The sequence below is a fragment of the Scyliorhinus canicula genome, unplaced genomic scaffold (assembly GCF_902713615.1).
Source record: "Scyliorhinus canicula unplaced genomic scaffold, sScyCan1.1, whole genome shotgun sequence".
Classification (NCBI taxonomy): Eukaryota; Metazoa; Chordata; class Chondrichthyes; order Carcharhiniformes; family Scyliorhinidae; genus Scyliorhinus; species Scyliorhinus canicula.
In genome coordinates, this window is record NW_024055461.1 from 381,950 (window position 1) to 407,955 (window position 26,006).

At 47.1% G+C, this 26,006-nt stretch overlaps 1 protein-coding gene and 1 long non-coding RNA gene across 6 annotated transcripts; both read left to right on the forward strand.

The window, feature by feature from the left end:
- The first annotated feature begins 2,147 nt into the window (after positions 1-2,147).
- LOC119959637 (gastrula zinc finger protein XlCGF26.1-like) lies at positions 2,148-25,922 on the forward strand. The gene is made up of 4 exons (XM_038787821.1): positions 2,148-2,360; positions 3,510-4,624; positions 24,829-25,626; positions 25,916-25,922. Exons 2-4 carry the CDS (start codon positions 3,858-3,860, stop codon positions 25,920-25,922), a joined length of 1,572 nt encoding a protein of 523 aa, XP_038643749.1. The 5' UTR covers positions 2,148-2,360; positions 3,510-3,857.
- LOC119959666 lies at positions 5,165-24,779 on the forward strand. Of its 5 annotated transcripts, none has more exons than XR_005459261.1 (4): positions 5,165-5,205; positions 21,053-21,159; positions 21,901-21,993; positions 24,609-24,779. It is a non-coding gene; the product is annotated as an uncharacterized LOC119959666 (long non-coding RNA). The 5 variants fall into 5 exon arrangements; XR_005459260.1 differs by lacking the exon at positions 5,165-5,205 and adding an exon at positions 19,746-19,993; XR_005459258.1 differs by lacking the exon at positions 5,165-5,205 and adding an exon at positions 20,147-20,306.
- Positions 25,923-26,006: the final 84 nt, after the last annotated feature.

Sequence of the window (26,006 nt, forward strand, 5' to 3'; positions counted from 1 at the left end):
AGGTGCATCGGCACTGATCCTTTCCCCCGATTATACAGTTGTCTCCCCTTTCCCAGACAGATATTTCTCACCAGTCCTGTCTGGGATGTGTCTGAACGCAAGGCCCCTCAGTGAAAGAGCCAAGCGGCCCATCCGGGTAAAGCCAACTTCACCTCTGCCTATTTATGGTAAACTGCAGCGATAGAATGCCAGCTGAAGAATTCCACTGATTCACTACCCTCTGATGGAAGAAATGTCTCCTCATCTCTGTCCTAAATTTGAGACCCCTTACTCTTAGATTATACCCTTTGGTCCCAGACTCTCCCACAAGAGGAAACAAGGTGATTTTTCAGGCTGTGTAACTGGTTAAAGCTCTTTCCACAGTCAGTTCACTGGAACACTCACACTGGGGTGTGTGTGGGTCTCGGGCTTTTCCAGTCACACTGATGTTTGAAATCTCTTCCCTCAGTCAGAACAGACAAACACATTGACAGTTTGTGATATTTAGATCCTAATGAATTGAGTGACTGTCAGATCTCGATGTTATATTTGGTTCCACTTGCCCAGCTGCCAATCCTCCCGTTCTAATGCCTGAAAAAGAAGGTTACAAAAATGATCACTGTAAGAATAGGATAGAAATTCACAACAGATCATTCTAGTTTCTATCAAACCTTCTTTCCTCTCTTGCTTTCCCCAAGCATGTGGTCCAGTCAAAATAAAAGACCAAAATCAGCCAGAAGCCCCAACAAAAGTGTAGGGAACCTTCCGAACTGAACCAGAATATTGTTCCCAGTGTCTCTGAAACACTCTGTCCGCTGAGGTAGCCACTGGTTGCGGAAGGCATCAAGCGTTCCGGTGGATACCGCATGCTGCCTCTGTAGGGCCACTGGGAATAGACAAGACCACGGAACTGAAGTCGGCAGCCAGAGTAACAACCCCCCCCCCCCCCCCCCCCCACCGCTCCAAGGTCCTCATCCAGCTACAATGTATTGTTTTAATAAGACCCAAGAGTAGATTCAGTTTGTCACGTTCAGCACAAGGATACTAGATGTGATAGACTAAGATCCACAAACTCTGCCAAGATGGCTGCAACTTAACAGGTTATTATGGACAATAAACTGTGGGTAATATTCGATTCTGTGACCAATATTTATTTAAACATGGACCTGAATAAGGAAACGTTGCAGCCACCTGTGAAGTTTAAATGTCTCCTTGTGTCAGGATGAACAAGCATTTGAGGAATATGAAATCTCAGGACTGTTGATCTCCAAGTGCCGTATTGAACACAGGAGAATGAGCTCGAATTGGGACAGAGATACGCATGAGTGAGCATCGTAAACTGCTATTGTATCGGGGTGTTCTGGGTCTCAGAGTTTTAACCCTACAGTTAATTGTCAGGGATGAAGTATAATAAACACTAACCAAAGCAAATGTGTGTGTGAGAAGCATCTGAAGCACCAGGAACCAGCTGGACCAGCAGAGCTGAATGTCTCCCAGTGCAGCCACAGGACTGAACTTATTCCAGCTTCCAAGTCCATCTGAGAATCAATCTCCTGGCTATTCATCTACAAGAAGCTTCAGAGCCTCATGAGAATTATTTGTTTCTAAAAATGCTTCACTCCAACTAAAGGATCAGCTAAACAAGAAGACAACAGGCCTGCAGCGATATAAAGATTGCAGTCTACATTCATTTTCATCATTATAGCTTCAACTTGACCTTTACCTAATTCCTGTGTATGTGTCAGTGAGTATGAAAGAGACGAGAGACTGAGATGTTCAAATATCCAGGGAAAGGGTGTGATAATAAATAACCTTCCATCCGTTAAAAATCACCATTAAGCTTGCGGCTGGAATGTATTTTAAATAAAGAAAAAACACTGAGGGTAAGAAAATATCACGCAAACATCCTGATAATGAACTGAAAATGACCACGAAATGTAATCAACCTTTGAAAACCCCCCTTCAGGTAGCTATATAGAAGCTGCAGCCTCTCACACTGAATGTCTACGTAATCCAGAGGCACCTCCAGCCTGCAAACATCAGCTTCAGCCAGGGGGTGGGTGAAACATTTAAACAACCTGTTACAATTTTATCGTGGGGCACTAGGACCCGGCTGGGAACAGAAACCTTCAGGTCCCGCCCACCAGGTGTTGCGTCACCAAGACACCAGCGCATGCGCTCTGCTTCCCCAAGATGGCGGCTGTGAAGCAGGGCCTGGTCCCGGGAGAGAGAGCTGACCGGCGGTGATGTGACCTGAGGATCACCACACCTCAGGCAAGGGGCCAGGTTGGGAAGGCGGTGCCTTCAGGAATAACTGGGAAGGTGATGTTTGGTCAGTTGCTGCAGTCTGTGTAGTGAAGGTGCTGTCACAGTGGTGTGAGGTAAGGAAGTACAGGATTATCACCCAGCAATGATGAATTAAGGGGAATGTAAATCCAGCTCAGGCTGCTTTCAGATTGGAAAGGGAGCTAAAGTGAGTCCTTAGAGCTGGTGAATGTTCTGGTTTTGGCAGTTTCTCTATAAAGTCATTCCCTCCCTCCCTATACCACCTCTATCTTTAGAGTCGTAGAATTTTACAGCACGGAAAGAGGGCCTTTGGCCCATTCATTATAATCTTTATTAGTCTCACAAGGAGGCTTACATTAACACTGCAATGAAGTTACTGTGAAAATCCCCTAGTCGCCACATTCCGGCACCTGTTTAGGTAGACAGAGGGAGAATTCAGAATGTCCAATTCACCTAACAAACACGTCTTTGTTTGGGACTTGTTGGAGGAAACCGGAACACCCGGAGGAAACCCACATAGACACAGGGAGAACATACAGACTCTGCACAGACAGTGACCCAAGCTGGGAATTGAACCGGGGTCCCTGACGCTGTGAAGCAACAGTGCTAGCCATTGTGCTACCATGGCGCCCAGCATGGCAGCCGGTCCTCAAAGACCCTAATGGGAGCCTTACCTCCACACCTTCTGACAGGCCAATGACTCAGATGTTCTTTCTCTGACCCTCGGTTCTCCAAATCCTCCAGTACCTCCGCCAGCCACTCGGCTGGTTTTCAAAGGATTGAATTTCGACGGAGGCATCTTGCTGAACGTTCAGGATTCTCTCCTCTGGTTCATCGAGACTTTTTTTTCTATTTTAAAAATAAATTTAGAGTGCCCAATTCATTTTGTCCAATTAAGGGGCAATTTAGCATGGCCAATCCACCTAACCTGCATGTCCTCGGACTGTGGGAGGAAACCGGAGGAAACCCGCGCAGACATGGGGACCTGTGTAGACTCCGCACAGACAGTGACCCAAGCCGGGAATCAAACCTGGGACCCTAGAATTGTGAAGCAACAGTGCTAACCACTGTGCTACTCAACTGCGATACACCAGAATGAGAATGGAGGGAGAGTGTGTGGGATGGAGATTTACAGCTTTCAGGGAATAAGGGAGAGGAAAAAATGTCACATAGAAACTAGAATTGTCTGTTCTGAGTTTCTATCCTGTACTGACAGTGATGAATTTTGTAAATTGTTTTTACAGGATATTAGATGAGGAAGAATTACAGACAGAAATCTCAATCGTCACGTCTCAATCTGACAGTTACTCGATTCCTTGGAACCTGAATATCTCCAACCTTTGAATCTAGAAGGTGAAACCTTTTTCCGAACTGTCAGCTAAAGATTTCAACCATCAGTGTGACTGGAAAAGCACCAAGACCCACACAACAGACACCCGAGTGAAAGTGTTCCTGTGAACTGACTGTGGAAAGAGCTTTAACCAGTTACACAGCCTGAAAAACATAACAACATTCACAGCTGGGAGAGACCATACTCGTGTTGTATCTGCGGACAAGGCTTCAACTGATTGTACAACCTGGAGACACACAACATGGAGAAACCATGGAAATGTGAGGACTGTGGGAAGGGATTTAGATTCCCATCTAAGCTGGAGATTCATCGACGCAGTCACACTGGGGACAGGCCGTTCACCTGCTCCAAGTGCGGGAAGGGATTCACTCAGTTATTCAATCTGCAGACACACCAGCGAGTTCACACAGGGGAGAGGCCATTCACCTGCTCTCAGTGTGAGAAGCGATTCAGTGATTCAACCACCTTGCAGATACATCAGCGAGTTCACACTGGGGAGAAACCATTCACCTGCTCTCAGTGTTTGAAGGGATTCACTCGGCTATCCACCCTGCAGTCACACCAGCGAGTTCACACTGGGGAGAGGCCATTCACCTGCTCTCAGTGTGGGAAAGGATTTGCACACTTATCCACCCTGCGGGGACACAAACGTGTTCACACTGGGGAAAGGCCATTCACCTGCTTTCAGTGTGGGAAGGGATTTATTGATTCATCCACCCTGCGGAAACATCAGCGAATTCACACTGGGGAGAGGCCATTCACCTGCTCTCCGTGTGGGAAGGGATTCACTCGGTTATTCCATCTGCGGATTCACCAGCGAATTCACACTGGGGAGAGGCCACTCACCTGCTCTCAGTGTGGCAGAGGATTTACTCAGTTATCCAACCTGCAGACACACCAGCGAGTTCACACTGGGGAGACGCCATTCACCTGCTCTCGTTGTGGGAAAGTATTTACTCAATTATCCAACCTGAGGAGACATCAGCGAGTTCATACAGGGGAGACGCCGTCCACTTCTCAACATGAGACGGGATTACATGTTTCATTGGACCTTCTGTGACACCAACAATTTCACAAATGATTACAGGGGTTGGATTCTGCTGTTATTGTTTCTACTCTACACCCAGGGCTGCATTTTGTTCATTCTGACAGGTGGTCAGTGGGGATGGTCGGAGGGTTTCTTTCTGCTGGACTGGCCAGTCTCACCACTTTGCCTCCAGTGGGCTGATGCTCTTTGAGCCTTGTTGCTAATACCTGGCTTCAAATTGCACAAGGATCACAAGGGTGGAAGGGTGTTTGCAAGTGTGAAGATATGTTCTTTCCATTTCTGTTTCAAACCCTCCAAAGCGTGCCACGTTGCCATGGAGATGGGCCCTGGTGGTTGCATGGTTCTTTTGTTTATCTGGGTGTTCCCAGTGGCGTGCAGAGGGGGGGGCCGACGGTGCGCTGGCCCCGGGCATCGATTGGATGGGGGCAGCAGCGTGAAGAGAACGGAGCACGCACCGCGGTCGGCCAGAGTGCGCCTGCGCGCCTGGTGAACAAAAAGGGCGCGAAATCTCCCGAATCAACGGCAATCAATGCCACCATGGGTGAGTTTTATTTATTCTTTATCTTTATCTTTTGATCCATTTTTAAACTCTTCTCTGCACCCTCTCTATAGTTGTCAATTTACTAAACTGTCGTGCCCAGAATTTGACATTTGGGCCAGGGGCACCCATTTGGGACAGAACCAGTATTTTATGAAGATTCATCATGGCCTCTTAACTTTTGCCCTCTTACCCTTTATACTTAAAGCCCAGGGTCCTATAAATGGGAGATTCTCAGAGACAGGGGCAGCACGGTAGCATGGCGGTTAGCATAAATGCTTCACAGCTCCAGGGTCCCAGGTTCGGTTCCCGGCTGGGTCACTGTCTGTGCGGAGTCTGCACGTCCTCCCCGTGTGTGCGTGGGTTTCCTCCGGGTGCTCCGGTTTCCTCCCACAGTCCAAAGATGTGCGGGTTAGGTGGATTGGCCATGCTAAATTGCCCGTAGTGTCCTAAAAAAGTAAGGTTAAGGGGGGGGGGGGGGGGGGGGGGGGGCTGTTGGGTTACGGGTATAGGGTGGATACGTGGGTTTGAGTAGGGTGATCATTGCTCGGCACAACATCGAGGGCTGAAGGGCCTGTTCTGTGCTGTACTGGTCTATGTTCTATGTTCTACTTGACTGCAAGCTGCTGGAGCTCGGATCTTGAACAGAGCTTTATATCTGGATTTGGGGACCCTTTCTGCACTGGCATAGTGCACAAACAGGCCCCACATGACCAGGGTTTTGTGAAGAAGAAGGGATCTGGAAATGTGTCGACTGTGAAAATTATATTTGTGGAAATTGGGTGAAGTAATGCCGTTGTTTGATGAGACTTGGTACTAAAGCTTTAGAGAAATGAAGATGGAATTTGATTTGAAGAAGTTCAACGTTTTGAAGGATATTGTGGCTGAAATGAATGTGATACGTGCTGAATGGGCTGACTGAGAAATGTGTGAGATATGTCTTTGTATCTGCTATGTGTAATTTATCGGTCATATTATTGCAATTTTCCTGTTAATTCATGTTTAATTTACGTTGATTTTGGTGTGATTGCTAATATAAAAGTGAAGTTTTGTATATTGGTCTTAGTTGGGTTGTTTGTAGTTTGTTTCCACAAGGGTCATAACAGTATTTCCATGACGTTGCTGCTCTTATTCTTCTCCATGGGGGTTGCAGAGGAGGGAGGCACAACTTTCGAGACATAACATCTCACCCATTGCTGCAAAGCAAAATGACTGAAGAAGAGAACAATATCCCTAGAATCCCAGCGCTAAGGGGAAATTGACTAACTCTTACAGCGCAATTTAACCTCAGGCAGCCGTCCTATACCTTAGAGATGACCTAGAGGCAGCTTGGGGCCTGTCGTGAAGGTGAGTGAGTGCCTTTAAATTTGCTTACTTTTCACCGGGAGCAGGGTTTGAGGGAATATCAGGTAAGCTCTTCGTTTCTTTTTCTTCTTGTTTTTTTTAAATCTAGAGGTGATGTCAGGGAAGGCAGTACAATGCTTCTCCTGCAGAATGTTTGAGGTGAGGGACGCCGTCAGTGTCCCTGCTGATTTCATCTGTGGGAAGTGCACCCAACTCCAGCTCCTCAAAAACCGTGTTAGGGACCTGGAGCTTGAACTGGATGAACTTCGGATCATTCGGGAGGCAGAGGGGGTCATAGATAGGAGCTTCAGGGAAGTAGTTACACCAAAGACTGGAGATAGATGGGTAACTGTAAGAGGGACTGGGAAGAAGCAGTCTGTGCAGGTACCCTAAGCCATGGGGTACGGGCCTCTGGCACGGAGTCTGTCCCTGTTGCTCAGAAGGGAAGGGGGGAAAGGAGTAGAACATTAGTAATTGGGGACTCAATAGTCAGGGGCACAGATAGGAGATTTTGTGGGAGCGAGAGAGACTCACGTTTGGTATGTTGCCTCCCAGGTGCAAGGGTACGTGATGTCTCGGATCGTGTTTTCCGGGTCCTTAAGGGGGAGGGGGAGCAGCCCCAAGTCGTAGTCCACATTGGCACTAACGACATAGGTAGGAAAGGGGACAAGCATGTCAGGCAGGCCTTTAGGGAGCTAGGATGGAAGCTCAGAGCGAGAACAAACAGAGTTGTTATCTCTGGGTTGTTGCCCGTGCCACGTGATAGTGAGATGAGGAATAGGGAGAGAGAGCAATTAAACACGTGGCTACAGGGATGATGCAGGCGGGAGGGATTCAGATTTCTGGATAACTGGGGCTCTTTCTGGGGAAGGTGGGACCTCTATAGACAGGATGGTCTACATCTGAACCTGAGGGGCACCAATATCCTGGGGGGAGATTTGTTAGTGCTCTTTGGGGGGGTTTAAACTAATTCAGCAGGGGCATGGGAACCTGGATTGTAGTTTTGGGGTACGGGAGATTGAGAGTATAGAGGTCAGGAGCACAGATTTGACTTCGCAGGAGGGTGCCAGTGTTCAGGTAGGTGGTTTGAAGTGTGTCTATTTCAATGCCAGGAGTATACAAAATAAGGTAGGGGAACTGGCAGCATGGGTTGGTACCTGGGACTTTGATGTTGTGGCCATTTCAGAGACATGGATAGAGCAGTGACAGGAATGGTTGTTGCAGGTTCCGGGGTTTAGGTGTTTTAGTAAGGTCAGAGAAGGGGGCAAAAGAGGGGGAGGTGTGGCGCTGCTTGTCAAGGACAGTATTACAGTGGCGGAAAGGATGCTAGATGGGGACTCTTCTTCCGAGGTAATATGGGCTGAGGTTAGAAACAGGAAAGGAGAGGTCACCCTGTTGGGAGTTTTCTATAGGCCACCTAATAGTTCTAGGGATGTAGAGGAAAGGATGGCGAAGATGATTCTGGAAAAGAGCGAAAGTAACAGGGTAGTTGTTATGGGAGACTTTAACTTTCCAAATATTGACTGGAAATGATATAGTTCGAGTACATTAGATGGGTCGTTCTTTGTACAATGTGTGCAGGAGGGTTTCCTGACACAATATGTTGACAGGCCAACAAGAGGCGAGGCCACATTGGATTTGGTTTTGGGTAATGAACCAGGCCAGGTGTTAGATCTGGAGGTAGGTGAGCACTTTGGAAACAGTGACCACAATTCAGTGACCTTTACGTTAGTGATGGAAAGGGATAAGTATACCCCGCAGGGCAAGAGTTATAGCTGGGGGAAGGGCAATTATGATGCCATTAGACATGACTTAGGATGTGTAGGTTGGAGAAGTAGGCTGCAAGGGTTGGGCACACTGGATATGTGGAGCTTGTTCAAGGAACAGCTATTGCATGTTCTTGATAAGTACGTACCAGTCAGGCAGGGAGGAAGGGGTTGAGCGAGGGAACCGTAGTTTACCAAAGAAGTGGAATCTCTTGTTAAGAGGAAGAAGGAGGCCTATGTGAAGATGAGGCGTGAAGTTTCAGTTGGGGCGCTTGATAGTTACAAGGAAGCGAGGAAGGATCTAAAGAGAGAGCTAAGACGAGCAAGGAGGGGACATGAGAAGTCTTTGGCAGGTAGGATCAAGGAAAACCCAAAAGCTTTCTATAGGTATGTCATGAATAAAAGAATGACTAGGGTAAGAGTAGGGCCAGTCAAGGACAGTGGTGGGAAGTTGTGTGTGGAGGCTGAGGAGATAAGCGAGATACTAAATGAATACTTTTCGTCAGTATTCACTCAGGAAAAAGATAATATTGTGGAGGAGAATGCTGAGACCCAGGCTATTAGAATAGATGGCATTGAGGTGCGTAGGGAAGAAGTGTTGGCAATTCTGGACAAGGTGAAAATAGATAAGTCCCCGGGGCCTGATGGGATTTATCCTAGGATTCTCTGGGAAGCCAGGGAAGAGATTGCTGAGCCTTTGGCTTTGATTTTTAGGTCATCATTGGCTACAGGAATAGTGCCAGAGGACTGGAGGATAGCAAATGTGGTCCCTTTGTTCAAGAAGGGGAGTAGAGATAACCCCGGTAACTATAGGCCAGTGAGCTTAACGTCTGTGGTGGGTAAAGTCTTGGAGCGGATTATAAAAGATACAATTTATAATCATCTAGATAGGAATAATATGATTAGGGATGGTCAGCATGGTTTTGTGAAGGGTAGGTCATGCCTCACAAACCTTATCGAGTTCTTTGAGAAGGTGACTGAACAGGTAGACGAGGGTAGAGCAGTTGATGTGGTGTATTGGATTTCAGTAAAGCGTTTGATAAGGTTCCCCACGGTCGGCTATTGCAGAAAATACAGAGGCTGGGGATTGAGGGTGATTTAGAGATGTGGATCAGAAATTGGCTAGTTGAAAGAAGACAGAGAGTGGTAATTGATGGGAAATGTTCAGAATGGAGTTCAGTTACGAGTGGCGTACCACAAGGATCTGTTCTGGGGCCGTTGCTGTTTGTCATTTTTATAAATGACCTAGAGGAGGGCGCAGAAGGATGGGTGAGTAAATTTGCAGACGACACTAAAGTCGGTGGAGTTGTAGACAGTGCGGAAGGATGTTGCAGGTTACAGAGGGACATAGATAAGCTGCAGAGCTGGGCTGAGAGGTGGCAAATGGAGTTTAATGTGGAGAAGTGTGAGGTGATTCACTTTGGAAAGAATAACAGGAATGCGGAATATTTGGCTAATGGTAAAATTCTTGGTAGTGTGGATGAGCAAAGGGCTCTCGGTGTCCATGTACATAGATCCCTGAAAGTTGCCACCCAGGTTGATAGGGTTGTGAAGAAGGCCTATGGTGTGTTGGCCTTTATTGGTAGAGGGATTGAGTTCCGGAGCCATGAGGTCATGTTGCAGTTGTACAAAACTCTAGTACGGCCGCATTTGGAGTATTGCGCACAGTTCTGGTCGCCTCATTATAGGAAGGACATGGAAGCTTTGGAACGGGTGCAGAGGAGATTTACCAGGATGTTGCCTGGTATGGAGGGAAAATCTTATGAGGAAAGGCTGATGGACTTGAGGTTGTTTTCGTTAGAGAGAAGAAGGTTAAGAGGTGACTTAATAGAGGCATACAAAATGATCAGAGCGTTAGATAGGGTGGACAGCGAGAGCCTTCTCCCGCGGATGGAGGTGGCTAGCACGAGGGGACATAGCCTTAAATTGAGGGGTAATAGATATAGGACAGAGGTCAGAGGTGGGTTTTTTACGCAAAGAGTGGTGAGGCCGTGGAATGCCCTACCTGCAACAGTAGTGAACTCGCCAACATTGAGGGCATTTAAAAGTTTATTGGATGAGGGCATAGTGTAGGTTAGATGGCCTTTAGTTTTTTTCCATGTCGGTGCAACATCGAGGGCCGAAGGGCCTGTACTGCGCTGTATCGTTCTATGTTCTAAAGATAAAGAGGTTAGTGAATAGCTCTAGAACGGGTGCAACTACGTTTTCTATAGGTTTTTTGGTGATATTTAATGAAATATTTACGTGGGGCTTTGGGGCATACAATCAAGATTTGCCCCGGGCATCACCAGACCTCTGCACGCCACTGGGTGTTCCTCACAGAAGGAAACTATCAGGTTATGAGGGGCAAGTTGTCTGAGGTGGACTGGGAAACTGATTGGTACAGGGAATACCTAATTTATCAGGGGTTGGTTAGCTCAGTTGGCTGGACAACTGGTTGGTGATGCAGAGCAAGGCCAACAGTGAGGATTCAACTCTTGTACTGGCTGGGTTTATTCATGAAGGCCCCGCCTTCTCAACCAGGCCCGTCGCTTGAGGTGTGCTGACCCTTGGGTTAAATTACCTCCAGTCAGCTCTCTGTCGAAGGGGAGAGCAGCCTGTGGTCCTCTGGGATTTTTGCAAGTTGTATTTCACATATATACAAATATATTTCAAAATATAGATTCCTTTAAGGATCAAACACCCAACAGGAAAAGTAATGTAACAGTGGCGAACAAGAAAAGTTAAAGATTCCATGAGAGCCATTAGAATTCAGCAAAGGAGGACCAAGAAACTGATGAGAGCAAACTGGTGAGAAACATAAAAACCGACTGGAAAAGCTTCTACATGAATGTGAAAAGGAAAAGATTAGCAAAGACCAATGTGGGTCCATTCCAGGCAGAGACAGGAGAGTTTATAATGGGGAGTAAGGAAATGGCAGAGAAAATAAACAATGTGTGAATGTCTTCACAGAGAAAGATACAGAAATTGTCCCCAAAACACCAGAGAACCAAGGGACTGGCAGAGATTAGTAGTGGTGAAAAAATAGCACTGGAAAAATTAATGGGGTTGGAAGTGAATAAATCCCCAAAAGCTGATGATCTACATCCCAGAGTGTTGAATGAGGTGGCTGTCGAGATCTCTGTTCCTCATTCTAAATTCTTCTGACTCTATCTGGAATGGACAAACCTTTGAGCCGAACATAAGAACTAGGAGCAGGATTAGGCCATCTGGCCCCTCGAGACTGCTCCGCCATTCAATGAGATCATGGCTGATCTTTTATGGACTGAGCTCAACTTTCCGGCCCGAACACCATAACCCTTAATCCCTTTATCCTTCAAAAAACTATCTATCTTTACCTTAAAAACATTTAATGAAGGAGCCTCTACTGCTTCACTGGGCAAGGAATTCTATAGATTCACAACTCTTTGGGTGAAGAGGTTTCTCCTAAACTCAGTCCTAAATCTACTTCCCCTTATTTTGAGGCTATGTCCCCTAGTTCTGCTTTCACCCGCCAGTGGAAACAACCTGCCCGCATCTATCCTATCTATTCCCTTCATAATTTTAAATGTTTCTATAAGATTCCCCCCTCATCCTTCTAAATTCCAACGAGTACAGTCCCAGTCTACTCAACCTCTCCTCATAATCCAACCCCTTCAGCTCTGGGATTAACGTAATGGATCTCCTCTGCACACCCTCCAGCACCAGTATGTCCTTTTTACGTAGCCACAGAAACTTTTACTCTCCATTTTTATGTATTTTGCTAGTTCACATTCTATTCTATTCTCCCTTTTTTTTCCTCGGTGTCTTGGTTGAAGAACTGAAGTAAATGAACCTCGGGAATGAATCATCACTTTGGACAGGTTCTGAGACAATTAAGTTTCAATTTATAAGGCAGAGTAACTATAATCGTGGAGTGTATTTCTAGATTGTGAAAAAGGGCAAAGTTCTAGTTTATAGTTTAATGTGTAGGGTTCTGACTGAAAGTAGCTTCTAGTTTGTTTGTTTGTTGTATTAAAACTCATAAAACCTGAAGTCCTGTCGTGTGATCCTTCAATTTGTTGACTGGGAGTTTGATTTTTTCTAAGACGTTGCTGACCTTTATGGGAGAGGGTGACCGGTACTGATAGTGACGTGACCCCAGGGTTCAGTGCCCCCGTGTCCAAAGCGGGGAGTCACGGGGACAGGGTACAGAGGAGCTGAAGGGAACTATTTGGGTCCAGAACATTGTGAACATCCTGTTACTCTGATTGTCTTTGATCCTCAAGTAATTTTCCGTCAGTTTTTTTAACCATGTTCTATTTCATCAATAAACTTTTAAACTGAAAATATTTGAATTTGTTGGACTTTTCCTGATTAAATTTGTTCACTTTCGGGAAAGTGGTTGACAGGCTCTTTAACAGAAAGTGAGTCCGTCTAAGGAAATTGGCAAAGGAGCCAGAGGGGTAGAGGAGATTTGAATTTTCTTTTGACACAGTGTTTGAAAATGGGGTTCAGGGAATCAATCGTGATTGACTAATTTAGCAAGATGTTTGAGGAAGTAACAGGTAGAACCTGTAGATGTGCTTTATCTGGATTTCCAGAAGGTATGCTGTACCTGTCCTGGGACTGTTTGATGGGGACAGTGCAGAGGACCATTTACATTGTACCCAACCTTGTGCTATACCGATCATGGGAGTGTTTGATGGGGACATCATCGAGGGAGATTTACTCTTTAACACCATTTTGTATCAGCCTTGGGAGTGTTTCATGGGGCAACGTAGAGGGAGCTGTGCTGGAACTGATTGGAGAATGGTTCAAGCTGGCACTTGGTACTCAGATTCTCCAGTACAGACACCCTTCACTTTAAAAATAACATTTCATTCAGAGATAAGAGAAACCATCACCGGTCCCCCCACTGTCCCCCCTCACCCCCCCCCCCCCTCTCCTCCCCCCCCCCCCCCCCCCCCCCCTCCCCCACCCCCCTTGCAGGCCCAGAGGGACAGTGAGAATCCTGAACATTGTTGTAGTCTGCTTGATATTTCATGTGTCTTTTTCTGTTCCATAGAATCTCTACAATGCAGAAGGAGGCCATTCAGCCCATCGGGTCTGCACTGACCCTCCAATATGGCACCCCACTCAGGACCACTCCTCCACCCTATCCCCAGAACCCCACCTAACCTTTGGACACTCAGGGGAAGTCTCTTATTATGGACAATCCACCTAACCTGTGCATCTTTGGACTGAGGGAGGAAATTGGAGCACCCGGAAGGAACCCACGCAGACACGGGAAGGAAGTGCAAACCCTACAGAGTCACCCGAGGCCGGAATCAACCCCCCTCCCTCTGATCTCCAGTCAGCCTCTGTTTGAATGAACAGAATCCCAGTTTCTCTAATCTGTCCTGGTAACTAAATCCTCTCTTCCCTGGGATCATCTCAGTGAATCTCTTCTATACCCTCTCCATGGCCTTGACATGTTTCCTGGTGTAATATCCCCAAAACCTGATCTAATATTCCAACTGCAGCCTAACCAATGATTTGTCCAGGTTTACATGACCTCTGTCCTTTTGTACTCTACACCCAGAATTATAAAACCTTGGATCCCATGTGTATTTGAAACACTTTATCAACTTGTCCTCCCACATTTAAACATTTGTGTATCTGAACTCTTTTTAGGGTTTTGGAGACATTAACATAACGTGGCTGAAATACATTGACATCTAATGTCTGATATAATGTGTGTTATGGGAGAGAGAAGTTTCGTCTGAGTTAGAAACTCAAACAGGTGCTTCATTGCAGACGGGTCACCATGGAAACGCTGATAAGACATTCCTTCACTGCAGACAGGTCACCGTGGAAACGCTGATCAGACATTCCTAACCTGCAGACAGGTCACCATGGAAACGCTGATTAGACATTCCTTCACTGCAGACAGGTCACCATGGAAACGTTGATAAGACATTCCATTCCACAGAATCCACTCATGGGAAACTGTAATCGGATTGGGGAGGGGACAGAGTTTGTCTGTTATTAACCTCAACATAAACTTAAACCAGAGTGAATAATGGAACAGATTAAATTCTAATGTGTGATGTTTATAGCTACAGTAATGGAATTATCAGAAATAATAGAATTAACAGGCAGGGTAGTTTAGGGAAAATGAAGAAATAACTGAAGAAACGTAACTGCTGGGAACCAAGAATGTGTCCTTGTAAATCACAGATTAGAGATATTCCTGCTGTCTTTCCTCCATGAACTGTGTTCTGTACTGGCCACCAAACCTCAGGAAAGATATACTGCACTTGGAAACGGTTCAGTACAGATTGACCATGATGAAGTGAGGCTGGAGAACTGAGTGAATCTCTTCCCACACACGGAGAACATTAATGGTCACTCCTCAGTGTAAACATGTTGATGAATCTCCAGCTCTGATTAAATCTATTCCACAGTACCCAGATTTCCAAGGTTTCTTCCAGTGTGACTACATATTGTTCGAAAGGTCAGACCATCGGCTAAAACGTCATCCACATTCCAAACACGGGAACTGTTTCTCCCACATTGAACAGGGTCTTTGAACAAAGAACAATACAACACAGGAACAGGCCCTTCGGCCCTCCAAACCTGTACCGGTCATGATACCAATCGTTGGCAAAACGTTCAGCACTTCCTTGTGCCGTATCCCTAACCCCATCCTATCCATGTGTTTGTCAAGATGCCTTTTGAACGCCGTTAATGTATCTGCTTCTACAACCTCGCCTGGGAATGCGTTCCAGGCACTCACCACCCTCTGCGTAAACAAACCTGCCTCGCACATCTCCTCTAAACTTTGCCCCAGAGACCTTAAACCTATGCCCCCTGGTGACTGACCCCTCCACCCTGGGAAAGAGTGCCTGCCCATCCACTCTATCCATGCCCCTCATAATCTTGTCGACCTATTTCAGGTCACCCCTCAACCTCCGTCTTTCTAATGAAAACAGTCCGAGTCTATTCAGCCTCTCCACATAGCTAACGCCCTCCAGACGAGGCAACATCCTGGTAAACCTCATCTGCACCTCTCCAAAGCCTCCACATTCTTCTGGTACTCTGGCAACCAGAATTGTGGACAATACTCCAAGTGTGGCCTTAACAAGGTTCTATGCAACTGCAGCATGACTTGCCAGTTTTTATACTTGATGCCCTGTCCAATGAAGGCAAGCAATCCGTCTGCTTTCTTGAGTAACTTGTCCATTTGTGCTGCCAACTTCAAAGATCTGTGCACATGCACACACAGCTCTCTCTGACTTTCTATATTCCTCGGAGTTTTGACATTTGACAGGGGCCTCACGGTAGCATGGTGGTTAGCATCAATGCTTCACAGCTCCAGGGTCCCAGGTTCGATTCCCGGCTGGGTCACTGTCTGTGTGGAGTCTGCACTTCCTCCCCGTGTGTGCGTGGGTTTCCTCCGGGTGCTCCGGTTTCCTCCCACAGTCCAAAGATGTGCGGGTTAGGTGGATTGGCCATGCTAAATTGCCCGTAGTGTAAGGTTAATGGGGGGATTGTTGGGTTACGGGTATACGGGTTACGTGGGTTTAAGTAGGGTGATCATTGCTCGGCACAACATCGAGGGCCGAAGGGCCTGTTCTGTGCTGTACTGTTCTATGTTCTATTTACAGTATATTTCCCTTCATAATATTATAATATTCTCTTTAACCAGTAATGCTACTCCCCCACCCCTTTAACATCCCTCTCTATCTTTCCTGAAGCATCTGTATCCTCCAACATTCAGCTGCCAATCCGGCCCTTCATTTAAACATGTCTCTGTGATAGCCACAACATCGTAATTCCAAGTTCTAATAAGTGCTCAAAGTTCATCTGCCTCCCCGCTATACTTCTGGCGTTGAAACAAATACTCTTCAAACCACTGTGTTTGAGCTGACAGGGTGATGTGGTTCTCTTATTTTTGTTCTCCAATTCCCCTTCAGTTATTAGACCTTCTGCGCACTGGTTCCCACCCCCATACTAGTTTAAATCCTCCCGAATGGCTCGAGCAAACCTCGCAGCCAGGATATTGGTGCCACTCCAGTTTAGATGCAACACGTCCTTTTTGTACAGGTTCTACCTGTCCCGGAAGATATCCCTGTGGCTGTTCACCCTCCCCCTTCAGGATGTCCTGTGTTCGTTCAGAGACATCCTGGACCCTGGCACCAGGGAGGCAACATACAATTCTGGAGTCTCTTTCCTGTCCACAGAAGCACCTATTTGTGCCCCTTCCTATTGAGTCCCCTATAACTATCGCTCTCCTGCACTTTGCCCTCCCCTGCTAAGCAGCAGAGCCAGTTGTGGTGCCACTGTTCAGGCTGCTGTTGTTGGTTTCCCCACTGGGCTATCCCTCCAAACAGTATCCAAAACGGTATACCTGTTAGAGAGGGGGACAGCCATAGGGGATTCCTGCACTGCCTGCCTGCCCTTCCTAGCAGTCACCCATCTGTCTGATAATAACTGGAACCAGTTACAAAGCTTGACATCACACCATTCACAGCAGAGAGACACCATGCACGTGTCCTGTGTGGATGAGGCTTCAACTGCTCATCCAACATGGAGAGACACAGGACACAGGCATCATGGAGAACATGTGGAAATATGAGGACTGTGCGAAACAGTTCAAATGTTCATCTCAGGCACCAATATCCTGAGAGTAGGGCTGATCAGGGATAGTGGACGGAACTCATTCTACGAGTGTGAGGAGATGGGAGAGGCCCTAAATGAATATGTTGCTTCAGTATTCACGAGAGAGAGGGACCTTGTTGCTCATGAGAGCAGTGTGAACCAGGTTGATAGACTCGAACAGGTTGACATTAAGGAGGATGTGCTGGAAATTTTGAAAAGCATCAAGATAGATAAGTCCCCTGGGCCTGACGGGATATACCCAAGGTTACTACAGGAAGTGAGGGAGGAGATTGCTGCGCCATTGGCGATGATCGTTGTGTCCTTGCTCTCCACTGGAGTAGTACCAGATGTTTGGAGGGAGGCAAATATTGTTTCCTTGTTCAAGAAAGGGAATAGGGAAATCCCTGGGAATTACAGACCCATCAGTCTTACGCCTGTGGTGAGCAAATTATTGGAAAGGATTGTGATAGATAGGATTTATGATTACTTAGAAAACAATAGTTTGATTAAAGATAGTCAGTCATGCCTCACAAGCCTCATTGAATTCTTTGAGGATGTGACGAGACACATTGATGAAGGTTGGGCAGTGGATGTGATGTATATGGATTTCAGTAAGACATTTGATAAGGTTCCCCACGGTAGGCTCATTCAGAAAGTTAGGGGGCATGAGATACAGGGAAATCTGGCTGTCTGGATACAGAATTGGCTGGCCAATAGAATACAGCGGGTAGTGGATGGAAAGTATTCTGCCTGGTGGTCGATGACCAGTGGTGTCTTGCAGGGGTCTGTTCTTGGACCTCTGCCCTTTATTGTTTTTAATAAATGACTTGGATGAGGAAGTGGAAGGTGGGTTAGTACGTTTGCCGATGACACAAAGGTTGGGGGAGTTGTAGATAGTGTTGGGGGCTGATGCAGGTTACAACAGGACATTGACAGGATGCAGAGCTGGGCTGAGAAGTGGCAGATGGAGTTCAACCTAGATAAATGTGAAATGATTCATTTTGGAAGGTCGAATTTGAATGCTGAATACAGGGTTAAAAGGCAGGATTCTTGGAAGTGTGGAGGAACAGAGGGATCTTGGGGTCCACATACACAGATCCCTCAAAGTTGCCACCCAGGTTGATAGGGTTGTTAAGAAGGCATATAGTGTGTTGGCTTTCATTAACAGGGGGATTGAGTTTAAGAGCCACGATGTTTTGCTGCAGCTTTATTAAACCCTTGTTAGACACACTTGGAATATTGTGTCAGTTCTGGTAGCCTCATTATAGGAAGGATGTGGATACTTTGGAGAGGGTAGAGAGGAGATTTACCAGGATGCTGCCTGAACTGGAGGGCATGTCTTATGAAGAAAGGTTGAGGGAGCGAGGGCTTTTCTCACTGGAGTGAAGAAGGAAGAGAGGTGACTTGAGAGAGGTGTACAAGGTGATGAGAGGCATGGATAGAGTGGATAGCCAGAGACCTTTCCCCAGGGCGAAAATGGCTATCAAGCGGTGACATAATTTTAAGGTGATTGGAGGAAGGTATGGGGGTGATGTCAGAGGTAGGTTCTTTACACCGAGAGTTGTGGTTGCGTGGAATGCACTGCCAGCAGAGGTGGTGGAGTCAGAGTCATTCGGGACTTTGGGCATATGGACATCAGTAAATTAAAGGGGTGTAGGTTAGGTTGATCTTAGATTAGGAGAAATGGTTGGCACAATATCGTGGATGAAGGGCCTGTCCTGTGCTGTACCGTTCTATGTTCTAAACTCTTCCCAGTCATTATGGTCAATGCGTATTATATAAGTGGGGAGTGAACAGGAGTGGAGTAAATTCAGAGACAGGCAAAGCACCACTCACTTATTAGCCTTGACCAGAACACCAGGGGTGGTATTCTCCCCTACCCGGCAAGGCAGGGGGTCCCGGCGTACCAGAGTGGCCCCAACCACTCCGGCGTCGGGCCTCCCCAAAAGGTGCGGAATTCTCCACATCTTTAGGGGCTCAGCCCGCACCGGAGTGGCTCCTGCTCCGCCGGCAGGCACAAGCGGCTTTTGGCTCCCCGCCGGCCGCCGCGAACGGCCTTTCCGCCCTGACAGCCGGAGCGAACGGCTGGCCAAAAGGCCTTCGCCGGCCGGCATCAGGCCGCGTGTGCGCCGGAGCATCAGCGACTGCTGATGTCATCCTGGCGCATTTGCGGTAGGGGGGTGTCTTCCGCCTCCACCATGGTGGAGGCTGTGGCGGCGGCGGAAGAAAAAGAGTTCCCCCACAGCACTGGCCCGCCCGCCAATCGGTGGGCCCCGATCGCGGGCGAGGCCACCATGGGGGCACCCCCTGGGGTTCGACCGCCCCGCGTCCCCCTCCCCAGGCCCCCGTGCCCGCTTGCGCCACCTGCTACCGCCAGCATCAGAGGTGGTTCAAACTACGTCAGCGGGAGAGGCCTGTCAGCCCATCGCTGGCTGGAGAATCGCCGTGGGGGGCCCGCCGACTGGTGCGGTGTGATTCCACCCCCCCCCCCCCCCCCCCCCGGATTCCCAGGTGGCGGAGAGTTCCGCCCCAGCTTTTTCAGCATTGTTTCTCCAGAGTTATTAAAGCTCTCGAAGGAAGGAAGCACAGGTCCAGGTGCTGACGGAGATCCGGTGCATCCTCAGTCACCAATAGTAATTATTTTTATCAATTGATAACCAAGTTATTTTGTATTTAAAGTTTGGGGTGTCAATGGTGCGGCTATTACCCAACAATCACTGCGGCTGTGGTTGTGCTCCACAGGAGCCCAGTGCGCAGACGCAATGCTGGGCTGTCTCTGGAGCATGCGCAGTGTCACTTTGCATGGAGGTATGCGAGTGCGGGAGCGGCTGTTTGGGGCAGTGAGAGTCGGTGAGGCGGAGGGAGGAATGGAGCCGGGAGTCGGGGTGGGGAGGGAGTGAAGGCTTCATAAACACCCCCTGCTGCTCACAAGGCCGGAATAAGTCCCTGCAAGTCCCGTGTTTGCAGCTGCGGAGCTTTTATCGAATGTCAGGCCCAGTTCCACGGCCGCCATCTTTGATTAGCGGAGCTCAGGAGCCCCCCTGATGATGTAACCAATGCGGTGCTTCAGGATCCTGGTGAGACTTATTATTGGCCAGTCAGCCTGAGCCTGTGGCCGTTCTCACCATCTGGAACCGTCACAATGACCGGGTGATTGACGGCAGCTCTGGACTAATGGGAAGAGGAGGGGCGGGACTGGAGGATTGACCTGGAGCTGCTGGTCCTCCAACCAATCGGAGTGAATGAGGGGCGGTACAGACTCACTGAACCGAATGGCCTCCTTCTGCACTGAGGGGATTCTGTGATTCTACATTGGATCCAATGATGTGTTCACTCACACACTGCAGCCTGACTCTTGTTGGAGCAGACACGGTGTTTGTTACTCTCAAAGTGAGTAAATCCTTTGCTGTTTCTCCTCTGGACCCCATCTCCACTATTATTGTCTGATTGTCCCACTGAGACTCTCACTGTTATTATTGGACAATCAGCCAGTCAGCCTGAGCCTGCGCTGCTCTCACCATCTGTAACCGTCACAATGCCTGGGTGATTGACGGCACCTCTCGACCAATAGGAAGAGATGGGACAGGTCAGGAGGACCGAGTGAGGGCAGCTGGTCCTCCAACCAGTCGGAGTGAATGATGGGCGGGACCCGCTGTGATTGAAGCATGCGCAGTCTGGGTAATGGCGATGTTGAAGGGCGTCTTCATAGAATCATAGAATTTACAGTGCTGAAGGAGGCCATTCGGCCCATCGAGTCTGCACCAGCCCTTAGAAAGAGAACCCGACTCAAGGCCACGCCTCCACCCTAACCCCGTAACCCAGTAGCCTGGACACTAAGGGCAATTGATTATGACCAATCCACCTAAACTGCACATCTTTGGACTATGGGAGGGAACCGGAGCACCCGGATGAAATCCACGGAGACCCGGGGAGGACGTACAGACACCGCACAGACAGTGACCCAAGCCGGGAATCGAACTTGGAGCTGTGAAGCAACTGTGCTGTGGTGCTGCCCTAACTTTTAATACTAAGAATCAAAGAAAAATTAACTATATTATATTGGAGAAAGAAGGTTGGAAAGATCTCAATACAAACACAAAAATACAATTCAAATTCTTACTTTTCTTTTACCCCAGCAATATTCTGACAGAAACATAGGCCGGAATTCTCCGTTCACACCGCTACAGTGAATGAAGTTTTGGCTGTGTGTGAAATTCTCCGTTCTGCATCAATTCCAAAATCGGTGAGAGGCGTTTAACAATATGCAGGGAGCGAGAGATCGCGGGGGTGGGCGGAAACGTTGTGTAAAGCTGTTGTAAGCTGCAAACCTCAGAAAAGAGTTTCTGGGACCCAGTTTGTACTGAGCGGAGCTGCAGTTCATGTTCGGCTCGGGTTAACGGCCGCCATCTTTATTGGATGTGCATCAGGGCGCATGCACGTTTGTCATCTTTGTCGGGGCGTTGTTTCAATGAGTGGGAGGAGCTTGTTCCCCATTGTTCAGAATGGAGTCAACTTGTCTATCAAACTGGATTAGTCTTTGAGTCCCAATGTCTTATTGACGATGCAAAGCGATGGCAGAGATGGAAAGAATAGGAAGCCAATCCTGCTCTCCGGATTTCACTGTCTCATTGGATATCCTGTCCCATGTGTCCAAAGCTCTGTGGCTCTGTTCAGTCACATGAAGACCCAGGGTAGAAATTCACAACCCCAAGTAGATGTCACCGTCAAATCGAGGGACTGCTGATGACGAGGGTCAGTGTGCACCAGGGAGGGGCATGAGCGGTCATCTTGGACCTGGGAGCAGGCGGAGAGAATGTTGTGAATTTCTATCCTGGACTGACAGTGATTCATTTTAGAAACTCCTTTTACAGGGGATTAGTAGGGGAGGATTTACACACAGCAAACTCAAACCAGGAGAAACGTTTATCTTTCCTGAATTTCATTTCTGGACTGACAGTGATGCCTTTGTAAACTTCTTTCACAGGGGCTGAGAAAGGGATTCGCAGACAGGAAACTCACAACCAATCCTCACATCAAATTCGGGTTATCAGGATCTGGAGATTATCAACCTTTGTGTGTAAGCATTGCGTTCCATATTGTTATCACTCACTGTGTAAAATGTCTACCTCCTATCTCCCCTGTAGATCTTGTTCACAATCTTAAATCTGTGTCCCGTAATCCTTTTACAATCTACTGATGGGAATAGTTTTTAAAAATCTTTTGCTGGGTTTGCCGTTGTTGTTTCTGGTGCCTGGGTCGATGCCGGGTGGTCCGTCTGGTTTCATTCCTTTTTCATGTTTTTGTTGTGGTTGAATCAGCTTGGACCAGTCCATTTAGCATCCAGAACACAATTGAAGTCTCCTCCAAGAATCAATTAATCTGTATCCAGGTCTGGGATGGATTCCAACAATTTTTTTACAAATGTTTCTATGAGATCCCCTCATTAAAAAAAAGAGAAGCAGAATTAGGCCATTCAGCCCATCGAGTTTTGGAGTTTGCTCTGCCATTCGATCATGGCTGATATGTTTCTCATCCCCATTCATCGTGTATTGTAGCTCTCTTGAAATGAGTGCGAACATTGCATTTGCCTTTCTAACTGCTAACTTTCCTTTATGTGTTTTGGGATGTGGCTGTCGCTGGCTGAGCCGGCATTTGTTGCCCATCCCTAATTGCCCTGGAACTGAGTGGCTTGCTGGGCCATTTCAGAGGGGGACAGTTTGGGAGGATGTAAGGCTGAAGTGATTAAATGACAAAGGGGATAATGGTGCAAGACAAATCTGGGTGACAATGAGATAAGTAAATAAACTAATAGGACAAGAGAATAAAAGACAGGTCCAGGTGAGGTATAAATGGCAACAGCAGAACCATTACCAGCACCAACTGTCTAAAAATATCGGAGTGATGATTATAATCTGAAATTACTGAAATGAATGTTGTGTCTGGAAGGTCAGAAATTGACTGATCCAGGATGAGGTTTGTTCCTCGAGTTTCCTTTGAGCTTTATTGGAGCAGTGCAGGAGGCCGAGCGCAGAGTGGGACTGGTGCAGGGAATTGAAATAGTAAATGATCAGAAGCTCAGGATTATGTTTGCAGACTGAATGGTGATGTTCCACAGTCACCCAATCCAGATTTAATCTCCTCAGTGTAGGGAAGGCCAAATCATGAGCAGTGAATACACATCACTGGATAGCAAGAAGTACAAGTAAATCATTGTCACCTGGAAAGTGTGTTTTGCATCCTGGAATATGGGCAGGATGGTGATGAACTGGTGATTGTTGCGTCTGTTGTGTCTGCATGGAAATGGTTTACAGTGATGTTCATAATAACACAAGAAATGGAAGCGGGTGGAGACCATATGGATACTTTCCTGTATCTTGCCCAGTCCTTCCAGATCCATTTTATGATATGGATACATTAGCTCAACAATCCTGTGAACTAATTTAGTCTGGCCCAGTGTCACCGAGCTGAAATCCAGTCTTTCTCTGAACATTATTCTTAATGCCATAGCTGACAGGTTAAGAGTGAAAAAGTCAACTGTTTAGCAGTAAGGGGAAGAGGCAAGTTTGTAGATGCTCTGCAGTGTTACAGACTCGTTGGAACTGCTTATTCTGTCCCACCTTACATTCAGCTGACAGTAAAATGACTAAAATGCTGCAACAGACAGGCATTTGAGGACAACGGTGAGTTTGCTGCTCAGATTAGTTAAAGTCTCCATATTGTAAAATGGATCTCGAAGGACTGAAGAAGATGCAGGAAAAGATATTGAATTATGCCTGAACTGGCAGGTTATACCCAGCAAGAAAGATTGGACGGGGCATCACCTTTTCTCTGGAAAAGGGAACGAAGGATGACCTGATCCTGTAAGATTATGATGTGGACCTTCATTCACCTGAGGAAGGAGCAGTGCACTGAAAGCTACTGTTTGAAACAAACCTGTTGGACTTTAACCTGTTGTTGTAAGAGGTCTTACTGTAAGATTATGAAAAGGTTTGATATGATAGACAAGAGGAAGATGTTTCCACTGGATGAGAATAAATCTGAGTTGGTCATTAATTAATCTAATGTGCAGTTCAGGAGCAGTTCAGAGGGAGATCACTCACACACTTCACGTGTGCAAAGGGATTTCCTCAGTTTTCCCACTGGTTAACACTCCAACTTTAAAAGCCCGGACAATTTGATCCAATTTCAGCACATTGTTATTGGCGAGGAGTAGTTTAACTGTTCTGTCCAGGAAGACAAAAATCACTATTCACCCTAACCTGTTGAGGCCCCCAATGAATTCACATTGGATTGGATTGGATTTGTTTATTGTCACGTGTACCGAGGGACAGTGAAAAGTATTTTTCTGCAAGCAGCTCAGCAGATCATTCAGTACGTGGAAGAAAAGGGAATTAAACAGAATTCAAGAAAATACATGAGAATACATAATAGGGCAACACAAGATATACAATGTAACTACATAAGCATTGACATCGGTTGAAACATACAGGGTGTAGTGTTAATGAGGTCAGTCAATAAGAGGGTCATTTAGGAGTCTGGTGACAGTGGGGAAGAAGCTGTTTTTGAGTCTGTTCGTGCGTGTTCTCAGACATCTCACTGTCCGGCCCCACAAATGACCAGATTCATTAAGCTCAATTTTGCAACCTGTTTTTGTGGGTTCTCTCTCACTCCCTATTTTCTGTTTTCAATCAGTTTCACAGGGTGTTCAAAGGGGAGTCTTCAAAGTCCAGAAACTGAAATCAAGCATCACATCAGGATCTGACAGAGTCCTCAACTTATCATATCCTGAATATCAAGGGATTTTGAACATGGAAGGAAAAAGCATTGTTCACAGTGGGGAGAAACCGTACACGTGTTGTGTGTGTGGACGAGGATTCACTCGACCATCAAGCCTCACAAGCCACAAATGCAGTCACACTGAGGAGAAACCGTGGAAATGTGCGGACTGTGGGAAAGGATTCACTTCTCCATCCAAGCTGGATACTCATCGACGCAGTCACACTGGGGAGAGACCATTCACCTGCTCCAAGTGTGGGAAGGGATTCACTCAGTCATCCTCACTGTCCACACACCAGCGAGTTCACACCGGGGAGAGACCATTCACCTGCTCAGAGTGTGGGAAGGGATTTACTATTTCAGCCCATTTGCTGAGTCATCAGCGAGTTCACACTGATGAGAGACCGTTTCAGTGTCCAGACTGTGGGAAGTGCTATAAAAGTTCTGGAGAACTGATGCGCCATCAACGTGTTCACACTGACGAGAGACCGTTCAGGTGCTCTCACTGCGGGACTGGGTTCAGGCGATCATCTGACCTCACTGTACATCAGCGAATTCACACAGGGGTGAGGCCATTCGCCTGCGCCAAGTGTGGGAAGGGATTCACTCAGTCATCCGATCTGCAGAAGCACCAGCGAATTCACACTGGGGAGAGACCATTCACCTGCTCCAAATGTGGGAAGGGATTTACTACATCATCCATCTTGCTGGCACACCAGCGAGTTCACACAAACAAGAAAACTTTTAAATGTCCAGACTGTGTGAAGTGCTGTAAAAGTTCTGAGAAACTGATGTTCCATCAACGTGTTCACACTGACGAGAGACCGTTCAGGTGCTCTCACTGTGGGACTGGGTTCAGGCGAACATCTCAACTCGCTGCACACCAGCGAGTTCACACTGACAAGAGACCTTTCAAATGTCCAGACTGTGGAAAGTGCTTTAAAAGTTCTGGGGAACTGACCCGTCACCAACGTGTTCACACTGAGGAGAGACCATTCAGGTGCTCTCACTGTGGGACTGGGTTTGTGCGATCATCTCAACTCACTGTACATCAGCGAATTCACACTGGGGAGAGGCCGTTCCCCTGCTCCGAGTGTGGGAAGGGATTCACCACTTCATCCCACCTACTGAGACACCAATGTGGCCAGAAGTAACCACAGTGATTAGATTTTGCGATGTTCAGTTGGGTCTTTTTCTGCTGATAAATTCAAGCCCATTTACAGGGGCTAATATACTGGCTAAAAGTCAAATAAATTAGATTTGTGTGAAATATGCAGTGTGCTGAACCTTTTTAATATCTCTGACACAAGTCAG

Coding starts and splice junctions, on each gene's coding strand:
- LOC119959637 (XM_038787821.1), top strand. CDS start 3,858: ATGGAGAAACCATGGAAATGTGAGGACTGTGGGAAGGGATTTAGATTC. Junction 4,625..24,828: donor GTTCATACAGGGGAGACGCC/GTCCACTTCTCA, acceptor CCACAAATGCAG/TCACACTGAGGAGAAACCGT.